The sequence below is a fragment of the Bos grunniens genome, chromosome 5 (genome assembly GCF_055505025.1).
Source record: "Bos grunniens cultivar Pamir isolate PY7600 chromosome 5, Bosgru_T2T1.0, whole genome shotgun sequence".
In the NCBI taxonomy this organism is placed as follows: domain Eukaryota; kingdom Metazoa; phylum Chordata; class Mammalia; order Artiodactyla; family Bovidae; genus Bos; species Bos grunniens.
In genome coordinates, this window is record NC_141169.1 from 26679603 (window position 1) to 26699096 (window position 19494).

General features: G+C 50.1%; 1 protein-coding gene across 21 annotated transcripts in view; it reads right to left on the bottom strand.

Moving 5' to 3' along the window:
* Positions 1-6127: 6127 nt before the first annotated feature.
* The window catches only part of LOC147371469 (uncharacterized), a 34409-nt gene continuing 21042 nt past the window's right edge, over positions 6128-19494 (bottom strand). For 2 of the 21 annotated variants that reach the window (XR_015163515.1, XR_015163510.1), the window contains exons 2-4: positions 10785-10891; positions 8661-8716; positions 6128-8144 (exon numbers count right to left, since the gene is read on the bottom strand). Coding sequence is in view for 1 of the 21 variants with exons in the window: in XM_086398995.1 (XP_086255121.1) it covers positions 6675-6901; positions 8661-8716; positions 14878-15041; positions 15347-15495 (596 nt within the window). In the remaining 20 variants the exon portion in view is untranslated. Of the gene's footprint in view, positions 8145-8660; positions 8717-10784; positions 10919-11287; positions 11442-14877; positions 15042-15312; positions 16400-17415; positions 17473-19494 lie in introns of those variants that run through there. The other 19 variants (XR_015163520.1, XR_015163512.1, XR_015163511.1 and 16 more) reach the window with 18 other exon arrangements.

Sequence of the window (19494 nt, forward strand, 5' to 3'; positions counted from 1 at the left end):
TTGTTTTGTACCTGGTGGTCTTCAGCACCATGAACAGGGCTTGCCTCTCTGAAGATGCTCAGTAAGTATTGGCTCAGAGAGGTTGATGGGATGGAGGAATCCAGGATGACTCCCAGATTCCCGGCCCAACGTGACTGACCTGGTGATGGTGCCAGCCTCCAAGATGAGGGTCCCAGGAGGTGAACCTGGATTGCTGAGAAAGGTACATCCAGAAACCATCTTTCTGGGCAAGAGGTAATGAGACAGCCATGCACAGGAAGGCTGATGTTAGGGAACAGACCAGACTTCTGGTTCTCAGGATTGCTGGCTATGAAGGATTTGGAGGGACCCAGAAGTTGGAGGGGGAAAGGTTCAGTCCTTCTAGGGCTGAAAAAACAAACAATTCAAAAAAATAGTTTCCTCAGAAGGCCAGGAGTGCAGGACCCAGCTTCTGTGCTACCCACAATGAGAGTTTTGCTGCCCTCTGCATGGTGGGTACCCACAGCCCATTAGCCAAGGCAGAGGAGGAGGAAGAAGGTGTAATAAGTGATTCTAGAATCATAAAGACCTGTCAGACGCCCACACTCCTAACTTTGCTCCCACTCCATATTCATCAACAAGATGGACGGGCGGGGTGCTCACAATTGCTTCCTAGGGACTTATTCTTGACCAAATCCAATCTCTCTATTCAGAGAAGGATGTGAAATATAACCTGCTTTCCTGCTCTTAAGACCCAGAGTTCTGGCCATCGCCTCAAAAGGCTACCCTCTGCAGAGAGCCCCCCCAAAGCCACTGCCACCCCTCCCCTTCCTCACCTCCTCACCCCCTGCCCCATCCCAGCCGTTACCCACCCTCTGCTGCCAATTCCATCTCTACACAGAGACCTGCTCAGTCTCATTTTTCTCCTCCTCTGACTCACTACCTTCCCCTGGAAGCCTTCCCTGCCCGCCCTTTCTCTGCCTCCAGCACCAGTTTCCTGAACTAACTCTGCCAGCTCACGGCTTCATGCTTATCTGTCTCAGATCCTCTTTTTAGACCCTCACCTGGTCTCAGAGGTCTCTGGGACCTGGGTATGGCTAAGTGGCCTTTCTCCACATCATCCCTGGGTTTGGGGGGCAGAAATACTTTTACCATTCCCACTGCCCTTCTCGGGGTGGGGTGGAGGGACCAGAAGTTCACTTTAGTTTTGTCTGGTCTGGCAGAGTAAGGCATTTCCTCCTCTCAGAAATGGAACTAAGTCACTCAACTCTCTTTCCTGAGAGTATTTGCAATTTAGACTTGCTCTTTTTTCAAAGAACTTTTAATGTCATGAAGTAGTGGAGTAGGTGAGGGAAAAATCTTGACCCTGGTCAGCCCAGTTCTCTAAGAGCCTGTCATTTTATGGGGTGGTGGGATCCACTGAAAGGTCTGCTGTCCCCCGGATCCAATCCTTAGAGTCACCCAAGGATCAATCTAACGATCTTCAAACTGGGCTGTGGCCAGTCCCCTTCCACCTTAAACTTGGGCAGGCTTCTGATTTTTTTTTTTTTTAAGTTTTATTTATTTATCATGTATTTTTGGCTGTGCTGGGTCTTTGTTGCTGCTCGAGTTTTTCTCTAGTTGTGGGGCTTGGGCTTCTCATTGTGGTGGCTTCTTTTGTTGCGGAACTCGGGCTCTTGGGCGCACGGGCTTCGGTAGTTGCAGCCCCTGGGCTCAGTGGTTGCGCTGGCTCTAGAGCACAGACTCAATAGTCATGGCACACAGGCTTAGTTGCTCAAGACATGTGGGATTTTCCCCAACCAGGGATCCAACCCTTGTCCCTGGCATTGGCAGGCAGATTCTTTGCCAATGAGCCACCAGGGAAACCAAGGCTTCTGATTTTTATCAGAACAATACTCCCTACCAAAGTTGTTTTTTTGTCGCTCGGTTGTGTCCAACTCTTTGCGACCCTATAGAATACCACGTTGCCACTCTGAACAGAGTCACACTATGCAGGCTTCCGCCTTAAGCAGGAGGTGACTCAGCACCACTCCCACAGTCCTTTGACTTGCCGAGTGAATTGAGGATCTTCCTTAGTGGGGAAACTCTGGGGACTTTTTTCTCTCCTCTTTTTCACCTGGACTCTTAACATTTCTCTACAATTAACATGTATTACTTACACTACATGGCAGAAACCAACAGTGTTGTAAACAATTATCCTCCAATGAAAAATAAATACATATAAATTTTAAAAAGAAGAGAGAAGAAGGTAGGATTTTAAAAAGAGCAGAAGTTAGCCATGGTGGCAGCAGCTGCTGGGTTGGTTACAGAGCCCTAGGTAGGTGTGTCCTGTGGGTGTTCTATAATTGGTCAAGGGACACTCCAAGGCCTTTTGGGAATATGAAAGCCCTGAACCCTCGGCAGCCCCAAGGCTGGGCCAACAGAGAGCATCCGCAGAGGACTAGAGTAGGGGTCAAGAGAGGAAAGAGTCCATGAGACCTGGAGGGGCAAATCCCTCCCGTGGTCATAAAACTTAAAAGTATCTAAGTGTTTGGCAGCCCCTGGGTTTTTCCTTAAGAATCCAACCAATGTTAAGTGTTCTGCTTTGCCACCTTCTATAAAGTGTGACTTTTCACAGGGTTTATGGTTAGTGATTTGGCTTGTAATTATTAAACAGGAAGGAATCAGAAATAAGTTGTCATAAATTTAAATTGAATACTTCATGTTCTTAATGCTAAACTTGAAGGTTAAGCTGTGGAAACAATTGTGTTTGTTTTACTCTTTTAAAGAGTGACTGAGTCAGAAATCCTGGCTCTTGTCCAGGCTCTGTCCCTGACATGAGGATTCTCAAGCTTTTCTGCCAAAGTCCTTTTGATATTAGACAAGAATGAATTGGACCCCAGTGGTCTGGGAGATCAGGCTTCCCTGGTGGCTCAGCGGTAAAAGAATCCACCTGCAATGCAAGAACTGAAGGAGATACGGGTTCGATCCCTGGGTTGGGAAGATCTTCTGGAGGAGCACATGGCAACCCACTCCAGTATTCTTACCTGGAGAATCCCATGGACAGAGGAGCCTGGAGTGCTACAGTCCATGGGGTAGCAAAGAGTCAGATATGACTGAAGCGTCTTAGCACACACGCATGGCCTGGGGGCTTAGCTTGAAGGGCCCTCACCAAGGACCAAATTCTTTTGATGCTTTAAATTTTAGCTTTAAAATCATGCAATTTTTGCATTCTATTACAGAGTATATATATGTTTTTTTCATAGTATATTTTTTATGTCTTTATGTCTTCATATAAAAATGATATTTGCCATCAAATAACCTCTGTGGCCCTCAGAGAGGCTTCTCATGTATCCTGTGGTACTCCCACCAAGTGGCTTCTATACCCCAGGTGAGAAATGCTTCCGTGTGTGCCCTGCTCCCCCAGGAAGTCCCTTCTCAATTTGATTTTTCATTTGTCACACTCCCTGCCACTGTCCCAGGTTATAGCTCTAATGATTACATTTAGTGAACACTTACTATGCACCAGGCTCTGGTGCCAAATGCTTTATATGGATTATGTCATTTAAATTCTCAAACCACCTGAAACTCAGAGAGGTGAAGTGACTTGTCTAAGGTCACAGAGCTGTCAAGTGGCAGAGTGAAGATTCAACCACTGCTTGCTTGGAATCGGGCAGACCGTGGCCACTTGCCACCTTCAGGCTGCAGCACCTGGCCAAGTGAGTAGCAGTCTCCTGAGGAAGGAGACAGCTGTGGGACACCTGGGAAGAGCAGAGGTTTAGTACAGGAGTCAGAAAAGCCGGGTTTAGGTCCAGCTCTGCCCTGACTAGCTAGGTTCTTGAGGGATCCTCTTAGCTTTGGGGTCCTCATCTATAAAATGGGATGAAATGGTTTGTGAAAAGGATAGTGAAAAAAAACAAAGGTGAGTCTTGGAGTCTGTATCTTAGATTCCTTTCTTGCTCCTTTCTTCCTTTGGTGACTCTCTGGAAGACACCAAATCTCTAAGCCTCTAAATGTGGAAAATGTCTTTCACCTCAAAGGACTGCTATGGGGCTTAAAAACCATATCTGTAAAAAACTCAGGACAGAGTTTGGCATGCAGTAGTTGCTCAATAAATGCTCTCCAATATTAAACCTTGTCATAGTATCAGCGGTAGTATCCATACGAAGAAATTGTGATTATTAAAATGAGGGGGAAATGTGAGAGCAAAATAATAAAAGATAAATCCCTTAAAAATAAGGAACTGGAGAAGGGTCTGCCTTAATGCGCCCTTGAATAGCTCTGCTGGTTGCAGGCCTAGAGCTGCCTTTCACTGAGAAACCTTTAACATTAGTCAAAACCAGAGAAGGAGACACATCATGGTTTTGAGCAGGGGGGCTTGATCTGTTTTTACCACGTCTTTTTCCATGTCTACTCCATGATCCCAAAAGGAACATGCCTCTAACTCATTCCTGCCACACTGGTGCCAGGCGCCCAGAACACACCCGCATGCAGGCCTCTCTGAGGAAAGACACTGAACCTCCCTCTGCCAGCCAGCCCTCAGGACAAAGCCAGACTGTTTGCCAAGAGAGATTCTCAAAGTCTCCACCAGGTTTAACATTGACTAAGTCTGACTCTGTGATTTGACCAACAATCCCTTAGTGTGGGCAGGATCCCACAAGACCGCTCGAGGGTGTCTTGACTCCCGTTAAAGGGGGCCCCTGACTTGGCAGCCACACAGGGGCACTTCCCAAAGTCCAAGTGATGGGGACTCTCTCTGAAGGGACCTCAGGCTTCAACCCAAGACCACCTTTGCATCCTTTGCATCTCCCCATCAGGCCCTCACAGTCTGGCCTTCAGGGAGTTTGCCAAAGCAGGTGTGGCTTCCTGAGTGGCCAAGATGTTGTAGAGGGGGGCTCTGCTCTCCCTGGGCCTTTCCCCCTTAAGCTGGTGTCCCAGGCACCTCTCCCAGTTTGGAAAGCAGATTATTTATGGTTTATTTTTGACACCAGATCATCGCTGCCCAAGTTTCATCAATTTGTCACTGTTTTTATTGTCAGCAATTGCCCATAACTGAAGCACATTTAAAATGTCATTGATCTTGGTATTACAGTGTCATAATCTGACAGTAATAGGTGTAGCCAGCACAGGAAGCCCAGGCCCTGAGATTGATGGCGTTCAGCACACCAATTATATTCTGTCCATCTAAGTGATAAAAGAGTACGTAGGAGGCATTCAATAGATAAATTAGATATCGCTCCCAATTATGTCCCTTTATTTTATGGAGTCATGTGTTCCCTTTAGAACCTTTTTTCTTCATTTGGCTTGTAAAGGGGTGCTACTTGACCCCCAAAGACGAGGGTTGCTCCCCTGCCTGCCCCACCTTGGGTTTAACCCTGAATCCCTCCCTACCTTCTAGAAATTTCTCACCTGGGCTCTCCCTGGAACTCAGCTGGGGGCCTCCCCAGCACAGCAAGTGGTCACAGGTGTGAAGGGAAGGAGTTGGAGGTACCCCAGTGTCTGGGGAGGGGTTGGATCAGGCCTTCGGGAAGGACTAGGAGAGCTGATGACACTTTTCCTTCAGGTGACTCTAACCAAATGAATGAGATTGGGAGAGGAGCCATTCAATGGGTTAGGGTCCTCCAGCCCTAACATGAGTGCCTTCAAATTAGGGCAACTAGTGAATTGTTATGGCTGAGGGGGAGGAAGTCAGTCAGGAAGCTTTCCGTCTTTAGGAAGTGAATTCATCCATCCCCCTGCCTCCACTCTAGCTCGAGTTGAGCCATTTCAAAGTTTTCCTTGGAAGGAGACCCCAGAATCTCCCACACCCCATTCCATTTAAGATTAGATGCCTTCCCCAGTTTGACAGGGGAGCCTGGAGTGCTGCAGTCCATGGAGTTGCAGTGAGTTGGACACGACTTAGCGACTGAACAATAAAAACAACAAGTTTAACTCCTGGGCAGGCAGTGGGCTCCCTGCTGGAGAACACACCCTTAAGAGTGGCTCAGTTCTGAGAGGAGAACTCACCTGAGGCCCGAAATGAGAGGCAGGAGACAGAGAGAGAACAAGGGTTCGCTTTCTTTGGGGCCTGGCTTATAAGAACCTTAAACTCTGAGGACAGCCTTGACCTGGCCCAGGCCCCTGTTCCCCCATCCCCCCATATCCCCCTGAAGCAAGCAGGGAACACAGAGGAGACTGAGACACCAGGTGGTAAACAGTGATCCAAGTCCATTTATTGAGCTTTGTAAGAGACAGTGTCCATGGGCTGGGCTGTTCCCTGTAGCCTGTTGCCATCTCAACTGTTATAAATAATCCTGGCACTAAGTGCACGGTTACACTGAGGGGAAGTTGTTCTTAGGGCGTGAAACCTGAGAATATGGGTCAGGGGAGGAGGGATGATGGGGGACAGAAGGAAGAGGTGGGGAGCCATCACCCCGAGGCTCCTCAAGTACAGTCCTGAGCTGGTGATAGATGAATTTCTGGAGCAGTGGATGGCATTTCAAGTGAAATGTTTATAGGAAATGAGTGTGATTTAAACAATGTCTTGGCCGATAAACACCAGCCAGATGGGGGGAGAGGGCCAGGCAAAGGGTGGAGAAATCAAAGGCCCAGAGGGCCCCAGTATTAAGCAGCTGTCTGAAGCGCTGCTCAAAAACACACACACTAGCTTTGGTCTTAACATGTTTTTAAGAGCTGGTTATGATTTCCTCGAGGGCGGCTCAGATTAAGACTGGAGTGGAGCCCCCAGCTGAGTGCCTTCAATAACTGTCCATCACATCCTCTTTAGAGTCAGCAGCCTCCTCCCCTCGGCTCAGGGAGCCTGGGACCGAGGAGGGCTGCCGGACTGCCCTGCTCACGAGCCTCTTCCTGGGCAGCCCTGGGGCCTGCTGACCTTCACACCTAGATGCTGGGCAGATCCGGGGACGGGCACTGAGCTCCGCCCCCAGGGAGCTCTCAGTCTTCAAGGCAAAAGAAAACATACAACCTAGAAAAGAAGAGAGAACATGAAGAGAGCAGAGGATGGAAGTCGAGGAAGGGAAAACTGTCACCAGATTCAGAATCTGGGCCCTTCTCACCACGTTGGCTGCTGCCACCCTGGTCCGAGCCACTCATCTCACACCTGGATTAGTGCCAGAACCTTTCAACAGGTCTCCCTGCATCTTGACCCACCCTCCACCCCTGCAATCCATTCTCAACACAAAAGACAGAAGGCGTATTTAAAATGTCAGTTCAGTCATATCTGTCCTTTCCATTCAGAATAAAAATCAAACTCCTTAAGATAGCCTTCAAGGCCCTATGTCACCAGGCCCCCTCATTACCTCTCTGATACCATCCTTTCCCCCTCTCTTCCTTGTTCACTGGCCTCCAGGTTCCAGAAACTTGCCTGGCACATACCTGCCCCAGGGCCTTTGCATCAGCTGTTCCCTCTGCTTGGAATTCTGTTCCCCAACATAGTTGCAGGACTAACTTACATCCTCATCTCTAGGTCTTTATTCAAATACTATATTCTCAGTGAGACATCCTTGACTAAAATATTTAAAATTGCAGACTTCCCCTTCATCTTGATCCCTCTTTCTCTGATTTATTTTTTTCGGTAATAACTCCCACCTAATATATAATAGAATTTACTTATCTAATAAATGTATTGTTTATTATCTGTCTCACCCTGCTAAAATGTAAACTTGGCCTGGATAGGTGTCTTTCTCTCTTTGGGTCACCAGTGTATCCCAAGAACCTAGACTAGTGCTCAGTAATAATAACTGCTTAATGAGTAAACACAAAAGATGAGATTTGGAGGGAAGGCAGGAGAAGCCACCCTAGGATGGGCTCCACTTATGCCTCATCACACTGCAGGCCATGAACGAGGCCCAGAGCCAGAGGGGAGGGTCAAGGTGATGCACACAAGTGCAAGGGTTGTGCTGGGCCATCACTAAAGCTGGGGGGTTGGCAAAAAGACTAGCCTGGATCTACCCCCTGAATCTGGTGGAAGATTTGACTTTATGTTGGAATTTCATCACCTCAGTGACCAAGAAGCACTTTGGGATAATAATACCAAAGGGATGTGCCAGGCAAGAACGAAGTGATTGGAAATTATGGGTGGACGGGAATTCAGAGGTCTTCAAGGTGGGGGAGGGCGTATGTTATTGTGTATGTTCATGGAGGGAATCGAGTCATCATCTCAAAGAGGACGTTCCATCTCCACTGAGGGCAGAAGCCAAAACCATGAGCTGCACCAAAAGTAAAAGGAATTGGAGTTAGACATCCAGGAAGACTTCCCAACAGTGCAACGGGTAGGAGAGGGAAGGTATGGAGACTGGCTCTCTGAAGAACCTGAGCAGGACCCAACTGGGTGATGCCTCAGCCAGGTGAACACTGAGGCTCCTGGGATGGCAGAGTGGGGACTTAGAGCCCTGGAAAGGGCTCCTGCCTCGGCTGGGACCCCTAACCCCTCCCTCTCACCTGCAAGGCTTCCGAGCTCCCAAGGCATACAGTCATCTCAGCAGGGTGGGGTGGGGGGAAGTGAAGGTGCTTGGTCCTCCCAGATCCACCAATCTAGGTGTCTCCCTTTACCCCTTTCTCCCAAACCACTGTGCTCAGCTCAGCTTTGTGGCAACTTTAGGGTACAAGCCAGGAGAAGGAGAAAATATCTTTGGAGGGTTCTACAAGCCAGTGGTTGCTGTGTTTAGAATGGAGAGAGGACCTGGGTGGCCTGGCGGTCCTGAGCATGTGGGAGGGAGACTTACTTGTCACTGTATAACTTTTGATGCCTTTTGAGTTCTCAACCATGTATATGTATTTCCTATTTGAAAAAAATAAGATAATTAAAATCAGACAGAAGCAATGACAACAATAATAACAATAACAAGAACAGATCCAGGGAAGTGAGACTGCTACAGCACTGAGGGGCATTAAGGGGTCATGTGTCCAGACTGTCAGTGTCAACTCCCTCTCTTGGTCTTTAATGGCCCAGTCTCCCCCTCGACCTCTCCATGTTATGCGCAGGGCTGTGTGTATGCTACCAGTCAGCCTTCAGTGAGATAATTCTAAAGCTGCATGGTCTGAAATGTCATCTTTGTCCAGGGAGTCATCTCTTTATGCAGCTCTCCTCTGTTCCCCTCCCCAGTCTGGTGTCTGATCGTTTATCCCTCCCTTCCTGCCTTCCTCTTCTCCAGCACCCTCGACCACAAAAGTAGCTCTCCCCTGAAATCTGGCCCTGCCCCAATGAGACACATGACCTTGAGCAAGTCATTTAACCTTTGTGTGCCTCTGTTTCTTCATCTATAATTGAGGATCGTGACCTTCCTCCCAGGGCTCTTCATGAATCCATTTGTACAACAAGCATATTTTCCGTGCCAGGCACTGCACCCGGCACTGAGGATCACATGAGACAATGTATGTGGAGTTAGCGCAGAGACAGAGTTATTGCCATGGCTTCCTTCCTTGGATGGTTTTCTGGCCTGGGCGTTTCAACCCCCTTGACTAGCATGCCCTTGGAAGAATTCACTCTATACTCCCAACCTCTCAGCTTCCAGCACTGCTCCTGGGGTGAGGCTGACATCCTCCTCTGAATAAAGCAACAGCGGCTGCAAAAACAACCTCTTTCCCAGGCTTTTCCACTTGGAAGAGTCAGACACAACTTAGCAACTAAACAAGTCCTGAGGGCATCCCTTTGTCCACAAGAAGGAGTAATGCTGAAATTTATCTATGGCCTTTAGACTGGAGTGTCAGGAATATCTCTCTTGTCCTGTAGGGGCCCTGTCCCTGGGAGTTTGGGCTGGAAAGGGGGTACAGAGAATCTGCCCCTATCCCAGCTCTGTTCATTTATCACCTCTACTGAGCCCCAGGCCTCTTCAGGGGCCAGACTCAGAGGCAGAGGCTGGAATTGGAAACTCCCTCACATTTTCCTTCCTCTGAGTGTAACCTGGGCTGTGGAGAAAGATGAACTCTTCTCAAAAGACAATCCCTACCTCAGCACATATAGGAGCTGGTTTCAGCAAGAGGAAAGAGAAGTTTCCAGAGCTCTCAAAAGGGTTGGGTACCCCTGGAAAGGAGGAGCGTTTGCTTGTAGAAAGAATGTTCTGTTTCAGTCCTGGTCATGACAAAATCCCACCAAAGTGATGATGAAGGACCACAGGGGTGGAGGGGTCAAGTTGAGACATAAGGGGGGACTTCTGATTGTCAGGAAACAGGTTGAAGGAGAGAGGCTGGGGTGGGTTAGCAGGAACCACTCAGATACAGTCCAGAGGCAGGAGGAAGGATGAGATGATCTGAGGGCTGCCAAGGATTCAGGGATTCCATGATATTGCAGAGCTGGCAGGGACGGGAGAGGAGGCCAGAGAGATGGGAGTTTATCCATGTCTAGAGCACAAGCCCCATGGATAGGAACCAGGCTCTCTGGAGCCCCCCAGTATGTCAGCACCAAGGCTTATACAGGCAGACCAGGGAATCTGACTGCAGTGGACAAGTCTTTCCCTGGCAGATGGTGCCAACTTCACACTCAGGGAAGGACAGCTGCTTTAGAGTCTCAGCCAAAAAAAGTGGTTCCAGACTGTGGGACCAGGAAGTACTTCTTCATATCCAACCTCAAGCCCGCTGGTTTTGATCTTATGGCAATTAGTGAGGTTTGCCCATCCCCAGAGGACAAACTGAGCAGGGAAGGCTATGGGAGAGCTGGCCAAACTCTTGGCCTCACTTTCTCCCTCTGTAGAATGAGGGGGCTGCGCTAGATTATTTCCAAGGTTTTTTTCACCCCTGCGTATCTGTTCCTCGTCCATTCTCTCTACTTCCTCGATTTTCTCCCCTTTTAAGTCCCTGTCTTCCACTTAACCGGGCTTCCCAGGTAGCTCAGTGGTAAAGAATCCACCTACCAATGCAGGAGACTTGAGTTCCATCCCTGGGTTGGGAAGATCCCTGGAGAAGGAATTGGCAACCCACTCCAGTATTCTTGCCTGGAAAATCCCATGGACAGAGGAGCCTGACGGGCGACAGTCCATGGGGTCACTTAAGAGTCAGACACTGAGCAAAGAATAAACAACTCCCACTTAATCCACTCCCTTCCCTATCTCAATCTCTCCCCTCCCCAACCAACTCTTTCCCGTTTTCCTCTTTACCGGTAAAGAGTGAGAGAGGTCTCCCAAACTACCTTGCCCCCTCCCTGGAGCCCTGGGTTCCCCTCCCCCACCGCTCCCGTGTTCTAGTGCCCCCTTCCTCGACCTTAAGACGCCAGAGCCGGGAGACTGGAAGGAAGACCCCCTAAAGCAGCCTCCGCCTTGCCCCTGCAGCGGCTCCACTGCGGGAGCCCAGGTCCCCAACCCCCCAGCGTGGCCAGCCCGCCCCTCTCCCAGCAGCCGGTGCCGCTGCGCGCCCTCACCCCACGCTAATGCGATCTGGAGAGACCCGGGCGGGCGGCGGGCAGTCTGGCCGAGCGTCCCGGGCAGCGCTGATGGATGGTCCCCTGACAGTAATCGCGGAATGAGGACGCGCTGGCGACGCTCTCGCCCGAGGCCCCGCTGTTCGGCGAGCCCTTGAGTCCCTCCCTCCGCAGCGACGGCCTCCCCGGCGCTGTCCCCATCCCACTGGACTTTGGGGAGGCCTGGGACCTCCAGGTGAAGCCCAAAGCGGGGCTTTCCCTGCCCTGTCTCCTCCTAAAGGCACTGGTTTCTGTTCGGGGTTCATCCTTGGATCTACTGCTTCTGTGATTCAACCTACCCGTCTCCTTGAGCCTCAGTTTCCCCTTCTGTATAAGGGGAAATATGGTCCTTATAAGACTGGAAAGAGAGTGTTAGCAGCAAAGGAGGAAATGCTGTGGAAAATTATCACTTTTCCGGAAGTAGAAATCGATTTTTACTTTTTATTTCATGTCGCTCAGAATCATCTGGGTTAATGCAGGAAGCTGAATGAGAGTTGGGCGGATATTCACATGTAGACTGTATGTTCATACAAGAACACAGGTCACAGTGCTTAGGGCTGTCTAACAAGTGTATCTGCACGTAAAACACTACAGTATCAGTGTTGCTTCGAGGTCTTAAGAAGCAGGTCAGCACAGATATTCCTTCTGAGATGACCACCTCAAGGTCCTGTCCAGTCCTGGGATCCCCTTCAGCCAAGGGCTGGGCTGACTGAGGGCCGTGAGGAGAAGATCCTGCTTGGGGAAATGTTCCTGGGCCATCTTCCAACCCCTTGCCACTCCAGGTGACCTAGAGCTCTAAGGCTCCTCTGCTCCCCAACCCCAGGGTATCCCCCTCAGGCAAGGGCTCTTTTGAGAGCTGGGAGCAAGGACCCAGAACCCATTACCATTCTGAGAGCGCACCCAGACGCCTCCTCACTCCCTTTTAACCTTTCCCTCTCGTAGGAAGCCAAATTGAGTTAGTCTTGAGTTTTGATTTAATTCCCGAAATGGAGTCATAATCTGTTTAGTGTCCTTTTTCCCAAGTCCTGAGTACTGAAGTGTGTGTGGGGAGAGAGGGGGAGTTAATGAGAGAGCAGCTCTGTGGCTTGTGGAGAACCTCACACACTTAACCTCCAAGCACCACCAAACAGCAGGAGACACCAGGGCTGAACTGCCGAAGGCCACTTCTGGTCTAATGGGGATCAAAATGAGGATGGCTAATACTTGTTGGGCACCTAGCAGTGCCAGTACCGAGTCAGGCACTGCCTGTAAATCTCACACTTAAGTACCACAGTTATCTTCCAGGTAGGTACCATGAATCCCTGGAGAAGGAAATGGCAACCCACTCCAGCATTCCTGCCTGGAAAATCCCATGGACAGAGGATCCTGGCAGACCACAGTCCATAGGGTTGCAAAGAGTTGGACACAATTGAGGGACTGAGCATAGATAGATACCATGAATAGTCCCAATTTACAGATGAAGAAACTGAGACTTAGGTTACGTAGCTTACTCCGCAGCATCCTATAGCTATTATGAAACAGCAGAGCCCAACTTTGAAACTATCAAACCACAAAGCCTGTGCTCTTAAGCCCATCCTGGGGTGACCCTGGGCTAGAAACTCAACTGCTACAGGTACCAGTTCCCTTATTTGCATAATACAGATAATAAATGGAGGTAATACTATACTCCCTTCACAGAGATGTTGTGTTGATTAAATGAGGTAAGGTATTCACCCCATTCACAGGAAGCATTCAATTAAGTGCCATAAACATTGGGGTGGGGTTGGGCAAGGGAAGGGATACAGTGCAATGTGATGCAATGGGGTGACTAATCATTATACACTGTCACTGTTGATAACAACAGTTATCAGGTGTAATACTCCTGGGCACAGGCAACCCTACAAGGAAAAGATTGCTATGCCTGTTTTACAGATGAAGAAACTGAGTTTCAGATAAATTGAGTAAATTTCTTAAAAACCAACTGGTTAATAAATGGCAGAACTGAGCTTATATTCAAACACTGGGCCCTTGGACTCCAAAGCAGGCAGCTCCCAGCGCCCCAGGGTCACCAGAGACTGGCCTCTTCTGGGGGAGGTCAGGGCTGAGGCCAAGAAGCCCAAGTTACATCTTCTGCCACCTGGGACCTGATTTTCTGAGGTGAGCAATGTTTCCTTAAAAGAACAGGAGGAAGGTAAAGAAGCAACTGAGACAGCTTCTCCCTCCCTCAAAGCCAGTGTGGGGCCTCCTGGCCCTCCCCTCCCTCTCTCTTCCCCAGTTTCCTCTGTGCTCAAGTTTGTGGCCATTAAATAGAAGAGGAGAAAGTTTGAGCCAGGCATGAAATATTTATCAGTTAATTACAATATGCAGATTCTGTTCCTGGGGGCGATTTGTCTTTTTGGAAATATAGGAAAAGATCCTGGAAACTTGTATCCTAATTGCTTGGCCTATTATTGTAGCAACCAGGTAGAAACTCCATTTACTACGTAATTACAGATTTTCCCCACTGGCTGCTTCTACCTCTGTCACTGGTGGTCTGGGGATCATATACTTTTCTGATGAGGAAGGAACCTTGGAGGGGTCCATTTGTCCATTCCCCTGTTTTCTCTTGGAGTGGCCCCTTTCTAAATCCCAATAGTTGTAAGAAATGAAAAGGATCAAAGTCTGAAATTCTGCAATCTCAAGTCGATCCTGAGTGACAGCCCCCCATCAATCCCACCTGAAGCAATGTGGCTGCTGAGGGGGCCCCAAGTTGAGAAGTTCTAGGCTGAGTACCCTTCCTGCTGTACTTCCCGTTAACACACAGGAAAAGGGCAGCAGGACAGGCAGCCTTCTAGCACCTCTCTTCTCCCAGGGCCTGTACCTAATCCCTGGCTACAAATTAGCATCACCTGAGGGGTTCTTAACAATACAGAAGCCTGGGCACTACTCCAAATCAACCAAATTAGAATCTCAGGAAGTGGGACCCAGGCATCAGTATTTCTTAAAGCTCCAGAGGCAGTTCCAACGTGTGGCAAATGACGTGGCCCTAGAGAGCTAACAGAAGAGAGTGGCTGCTGGTGTAGGGCGCTGCTTATCTGCACAACACCATCATTGTTATCCCTCCCTTTTAGATGCTAGAGGAAGCAATTCCTTCACTTTTATTGGAATCTGAAGAGCATCCTTTTCCCTCCTTACAAGAAGCTTGATATTAATAACCACCATTTATCAAGCTCCTGCTGAATGCTTGGATCCATGCAAATAAAATTTAATCTGATCCACACAACTGTTCCATAAGGTCAGTGGGTATGTCCATTTTATGGATATCTAAGACAGGTTAAGCAGTCTGCCTAAGGTCGTACAACCAGCCAGTGACAGAGCTGGGACTTGAATCCAAAACCCATGCTTTTAGCTACTCAGTTTCTCAAGGCTGGAAGGGAAGTGTTTCCTAGCTGGTATCTGAAGGTCCTAGGGAATATATTGGGGAAAAGGAAGGGAAAAGGGTAGAGAGGGGCTACACGTGGATGGGGCATGAAGGAAAGAGTGGTGGTGGGTGGGAGAGGCTGGAGAGAGTCTGTGGGGAAGGGCTGAGGTACCTGAAGGAGGGTGTGGGAAGGAGCTGGCAGTCGGAGAACAGCAGGACCAGGACCGCTGAGCAGAGCCCATCATCAGGACCGGGTGGCTGGGACGGGGAGGGAACTTGTGTCAGAGGAGGGGTCTTTGTGAGGCCCGAAGCAGTGAGGAATGCCCGCCATGAATACTAAGGGCAAGAAGAAGAGAAAGGGCCAGAGGGGGCTGGGTGATGTTTAGCTGCTGGGGTGATTAATGGGGGTGAACGGAGGGTGAAACTCAAACCCTTCGAACAGAGATGGTGGGGAATGGTTGTCCAAGAACAACAGTGCACTGTTTCGTGGAGAAAGCCAATGTCCAAAGGAGGGGCCGGTGGGGAGGATGCCGGGCACAGTTGCTCCTTCCCTTTTTTCCCAAGGTCTCTTTATTTGCCATCAAACAGTAAATTAAAATATACTTGCCAGCTCCAGAGGACTCTGTGGATGGGCTTCCTACCTGCCTCCTGGCTTGAGAGAGACCCAGAGACGCTGGGGTGGCCTGAAGGAAGAGCGAGTGAACTTTGGGGTGGTGGCTGAGATGACTCCGTGGACCAGCTCCACTGGGGCAGGAAGCGGTGATGTGCGCTGGCTGGGCCACTGGCTTACCTGGGACCAGACAGCATGGAGAGATGCATGGGGGCCGGGTCCCCAGTGGTGGTGTTCTTACAGCAGCCTTTGCCTCGGGGGGAAGAGAGGGTTTCTTTTCCCTGAGAGAGAGTTGGGGGAGGGAGGTGGGAGGGCCCTGCCATCAAGGTGTCAAGCTGAGTTTGAGGAACAGAGGGACAAGTCAAGGGAAGTAGGAGGTCTGAACCCCTCTCCTCATTTCCTACTTCTGTCTCTTTCTAGGTGCAGCTGTGGGAGCTGCCTCAGCCTCCCCATTGTATTTCCGGAGGACGGGAAAGGCAGGAAGAGGGGATGAAGAGAACTGTCTCAGTGCAGAGGGAGGTGAGCTGCAGGCAGGGATTTAAAGGGAAATTATCCCTCAGGACAGTTTTCTCTCTAGGCCATTACAGACGTGAAACAACTGATGGATTCTACTTCCCCACCCCAACCATCCCAGGGTATGGTGCCTCCTACAGGGGAGTGAGGTGGGGGGAAAGGGGGTCAGGAAAAGGAGCCCAGTGTGTCTTCAGGGGTCCCCAGAGGGCTGACAGAAGCCATCATCCCCTCCCAGCAGGGGAGGCAGACCACCCATCCCTGATCCCAGACCACTTGAACATTGCGCCTGGGAGTCCTGCCGGCACATCTTAGTTCCTCTCTCCACACAAGGTTGGCCAAGATGCTTTTCTTGTTGGGGTCTCACGTCCAGTCCCCACTCTGTCTTTCTAGGAGCCAAGCCTACAAAGCACTTTGAAATCTGAGGTTCCTGGGAGGTGATTTATTGAATATAAACACTCTATGCGGTGCACCGTGAGGCGACCATTCCACATAGAGGCTGAGTTCAAGGGGCTGGCCTCAGTTTGCTTGTTCTGAGGGCAGGGGCTAACAGAGGCTGCCCTGTGCTTCACAGGGGAGAAGGAAATCAAGGAGCCCACTGGAGGGCAATGGTCAGCACCAACAGTCTTAATTATGAATTAATAATTTATAATTATTCCCCACTTGCAGATAAGCACAAGCCCATTGAAATGATTTCCCAGGGAGGAACATAGTTGGAGGGGATGGGAGGGGGACTTCAGTACAGCCATCACTTCCCTAGAGGCCCTTAAGTTCATTCCTTTGCTTCCCTAGCCAAACATGGAAGGCAATCATTAGCTTCCTTGGCTGGTTCCTCCCAACAACTATCCCCCCTCCCTCCCCAAGCCACTAAACATAGTACCACACTGCCTCCAGCTCTTCCAAGGCCAGAGGGGCATCCATGCCAGGGAGACCTGAGAACTGGGATTCTGGACTTCTGGAATCCCTCTGTTCCCTACTGCCTGTTCTACTGTTTATATATGGGGTGTGGGAGGGACTGATGTGGCTATCTTCTGGCTCTCCTCCTTCTTCCTTCCATTCTCTTGCAGATTGCCTTAGGAGCCCTCAGAGGGTGGCAGAAGACCTCTCCAACTCTTTGCAGGAAGGGAAACAGGAAGCACCCCTTCTAGTGTGGATGCCCTTAGTTCCAGCTTCTGAATTAGAGAGGCTGACTTCCTGAGAAGACATCTGCTGCTGATGCTAAGTCACTTCTACATGGCATCAATTATGGTGAAAGTGTTAGTCGCTCAATCGAGTCCCACTCTGTGCAACCCCATGGACTGTAGCCCAGGCTCCTCTGTCCATGGAATTCTCCAGGCAAGAATACTGGAGTGGGTAGCCATTCCCTTCTCCAGAGTATCTTCTCTACCCAGGGATCGAACCCAGGTTTATCTGCATTGCAAGAGGCTTGTTTACCATCTGAGCTACCAGGAAGCCCAGTTATAGTGGTGGGGTCTAAACAGGGCTAGGGAGGCATACCCAGCACCAGACCCAGCTCTCTGCTGCTCCTCTTCCCAACACCTACAACCCCAAATTCCCACTTTGGGGGATTAAAAAAAACCTTAAAGGAACCTCAAAGAGCTGCTCAGAAACTCTCAGCTCCAGGGAATCTTCTCTCTCTCAGGGAATCTGAAAAGGAGAGATTGGTTCTTTTAAGCATTCACCGCCTTAGACCACAAAGGGGCCTTATCTTTTGGTCCTTAGGTGATCCTTGACCACCATCTCTGATGTGGAACCACCTTCAAAGTACTGGAAGAAGGAATGAGAAGATGGTGGAGGTGCACAAGGAGATCTGGTATTAGAAAGGGTTTCCAATCCCAGTTCTAGAGTGTTCCCATCAGTTCAGCATGTACCTCAAGTGTGCACGTCAGGCTAAATCTACAGGTTGAAGGGAGTTGGGACAACTGGAACCTAAAAGTATCCTTTTCCAAATCTGTGGTACAAGGGTGTCCTTGAAAAACTGCTACAGGCAAGGTGGACGGTCAGCCAAACACACTGGGTGGGCATCACACACCCACCTCAAGCTCTTTCCTTCCCTGGTCCCAGTTTTTGGTCTCAAGAGGAGGATTAGTTAGGTGTGATTCAAGTTATCCAGATAATTAACTGTGGAAGCACGAGTTTGTGTGTGTATGTGTTTTAATGCCACTCCTTTGGCCTCCAAAGAGGCCAAAAAAAAAAAAAAAAAATCTGTTCCCTAGCTCCTCCTACTTTCCATGCACCTCCCCAGCTTATACCCCCAAATCCTAGTTCCGGAAAAAAAATCCTAGAGGGACAAACTTTCCTGATTTACCATTTTCCCCACCTGCAACTCTGTCCCCTCCCCCTCCCCAATTTTTTTTTTCTCTCTTCGCTTCTTTAAAAAAAAAACGAAGAAGAAGGAATTTTCAATAGTCCCACTTGTCAAGCGAAGACCATCTTTTAACCTTCAACAGCAGCGAAAGCCGTGTGAACTCTCGGTGAACCAAGATTGAAGTCATAAATCACGCGTACAAAGGCGGCTGCGGAGGCTGGCGCGGGCTGCTGCACCTTTAACGCTTTCTGGGGCTGACAGGCGGCGGCCCAGCTAAAGTTCACAGCGCCCGGGGAGGGCCCGCCCCCGCCTCCCCTCCTCCCGCCGGCCCCGGCCCGCCCCGGCCCGGCCCGCGCGCCGCCGCCCCAGCCCCGCCAGGGAGGCCCCTGAGTTGCTCTCGCAAGGGGAGAGGGAGGCGTTTTCCCTCCCGTCAGCCCGCTCCGGGCCGGCCGGCCGTGGATCTCCGTACCCCGCCCCCCCAACTCAATCCACCCTCGTCCCTCCCTGCTTGCTTTATTTAAACAGGCAACTAGATCTACACGGACACGATAATTCAGCTGGTTTTGTCTTTGGTATTTTCTGCAGGACCCCAAGAGAAAGAACTTCCACTCCGTTCTCCCTCCAGAAGTGGCATCCTTCATCTCTGTCTGTCCAAGCCAATTATACAGATCCTTGGAGTTCCAACAGGGTCTGAGTCATTGGAACCGAGAACACCTGGCTGAAACATGCCTTATAATTAGAAAGGATTTTTTCTTTACCGTTTCTTTTCTTTCTTTTTAAAAGAGGGCTGGAATGACCGTCCTTGACTAGGGCAGAGAAGCTGGGGTGAGGAAAGGGATAGACCATCACCAGGGCCCAGCTTGCGGCCCTTTGCAGACAGATCTCCCCAAGTCGGACTTGCTTCCTTTCCTCGGCCTTTCGGCTGCCTCCTCCTCCTCCGTTCGTTTGGTCCTTCCCCCACTGTCTTCTCCTCTGTTTAATTAAAGTTCAGCGACTCCACTTGCCTCTCCTCAGAAAGCCGAAACCAGACAGCCCAGCAGCCGCGGGCCGGGCGGTCCCAGCACAACCACCGGCCCAGCCGGCTGGGCCTCCCCTGGCCCGCCTCCATTCACCGGCGCCGATCTCCGAGACCCCGTTCCCTGGGCCATCCACCGTCCCGCAGGTGTGCAGCCGCCGGCTTGGGGGATCTGAATGCTAGGGCTGGGACAGGAGTATCCTCTTACCCTAGACCCTCATGTTGCACCAGAAAGTTAAGAGGGTGGGTGGGTACACCCCGACTCAGGCATTCCACTCCCCAAAACCCGTCGCTGACTAATCTGATATGACAAAAGCCCCGTGATGGATTTGGTATATGTTAATTC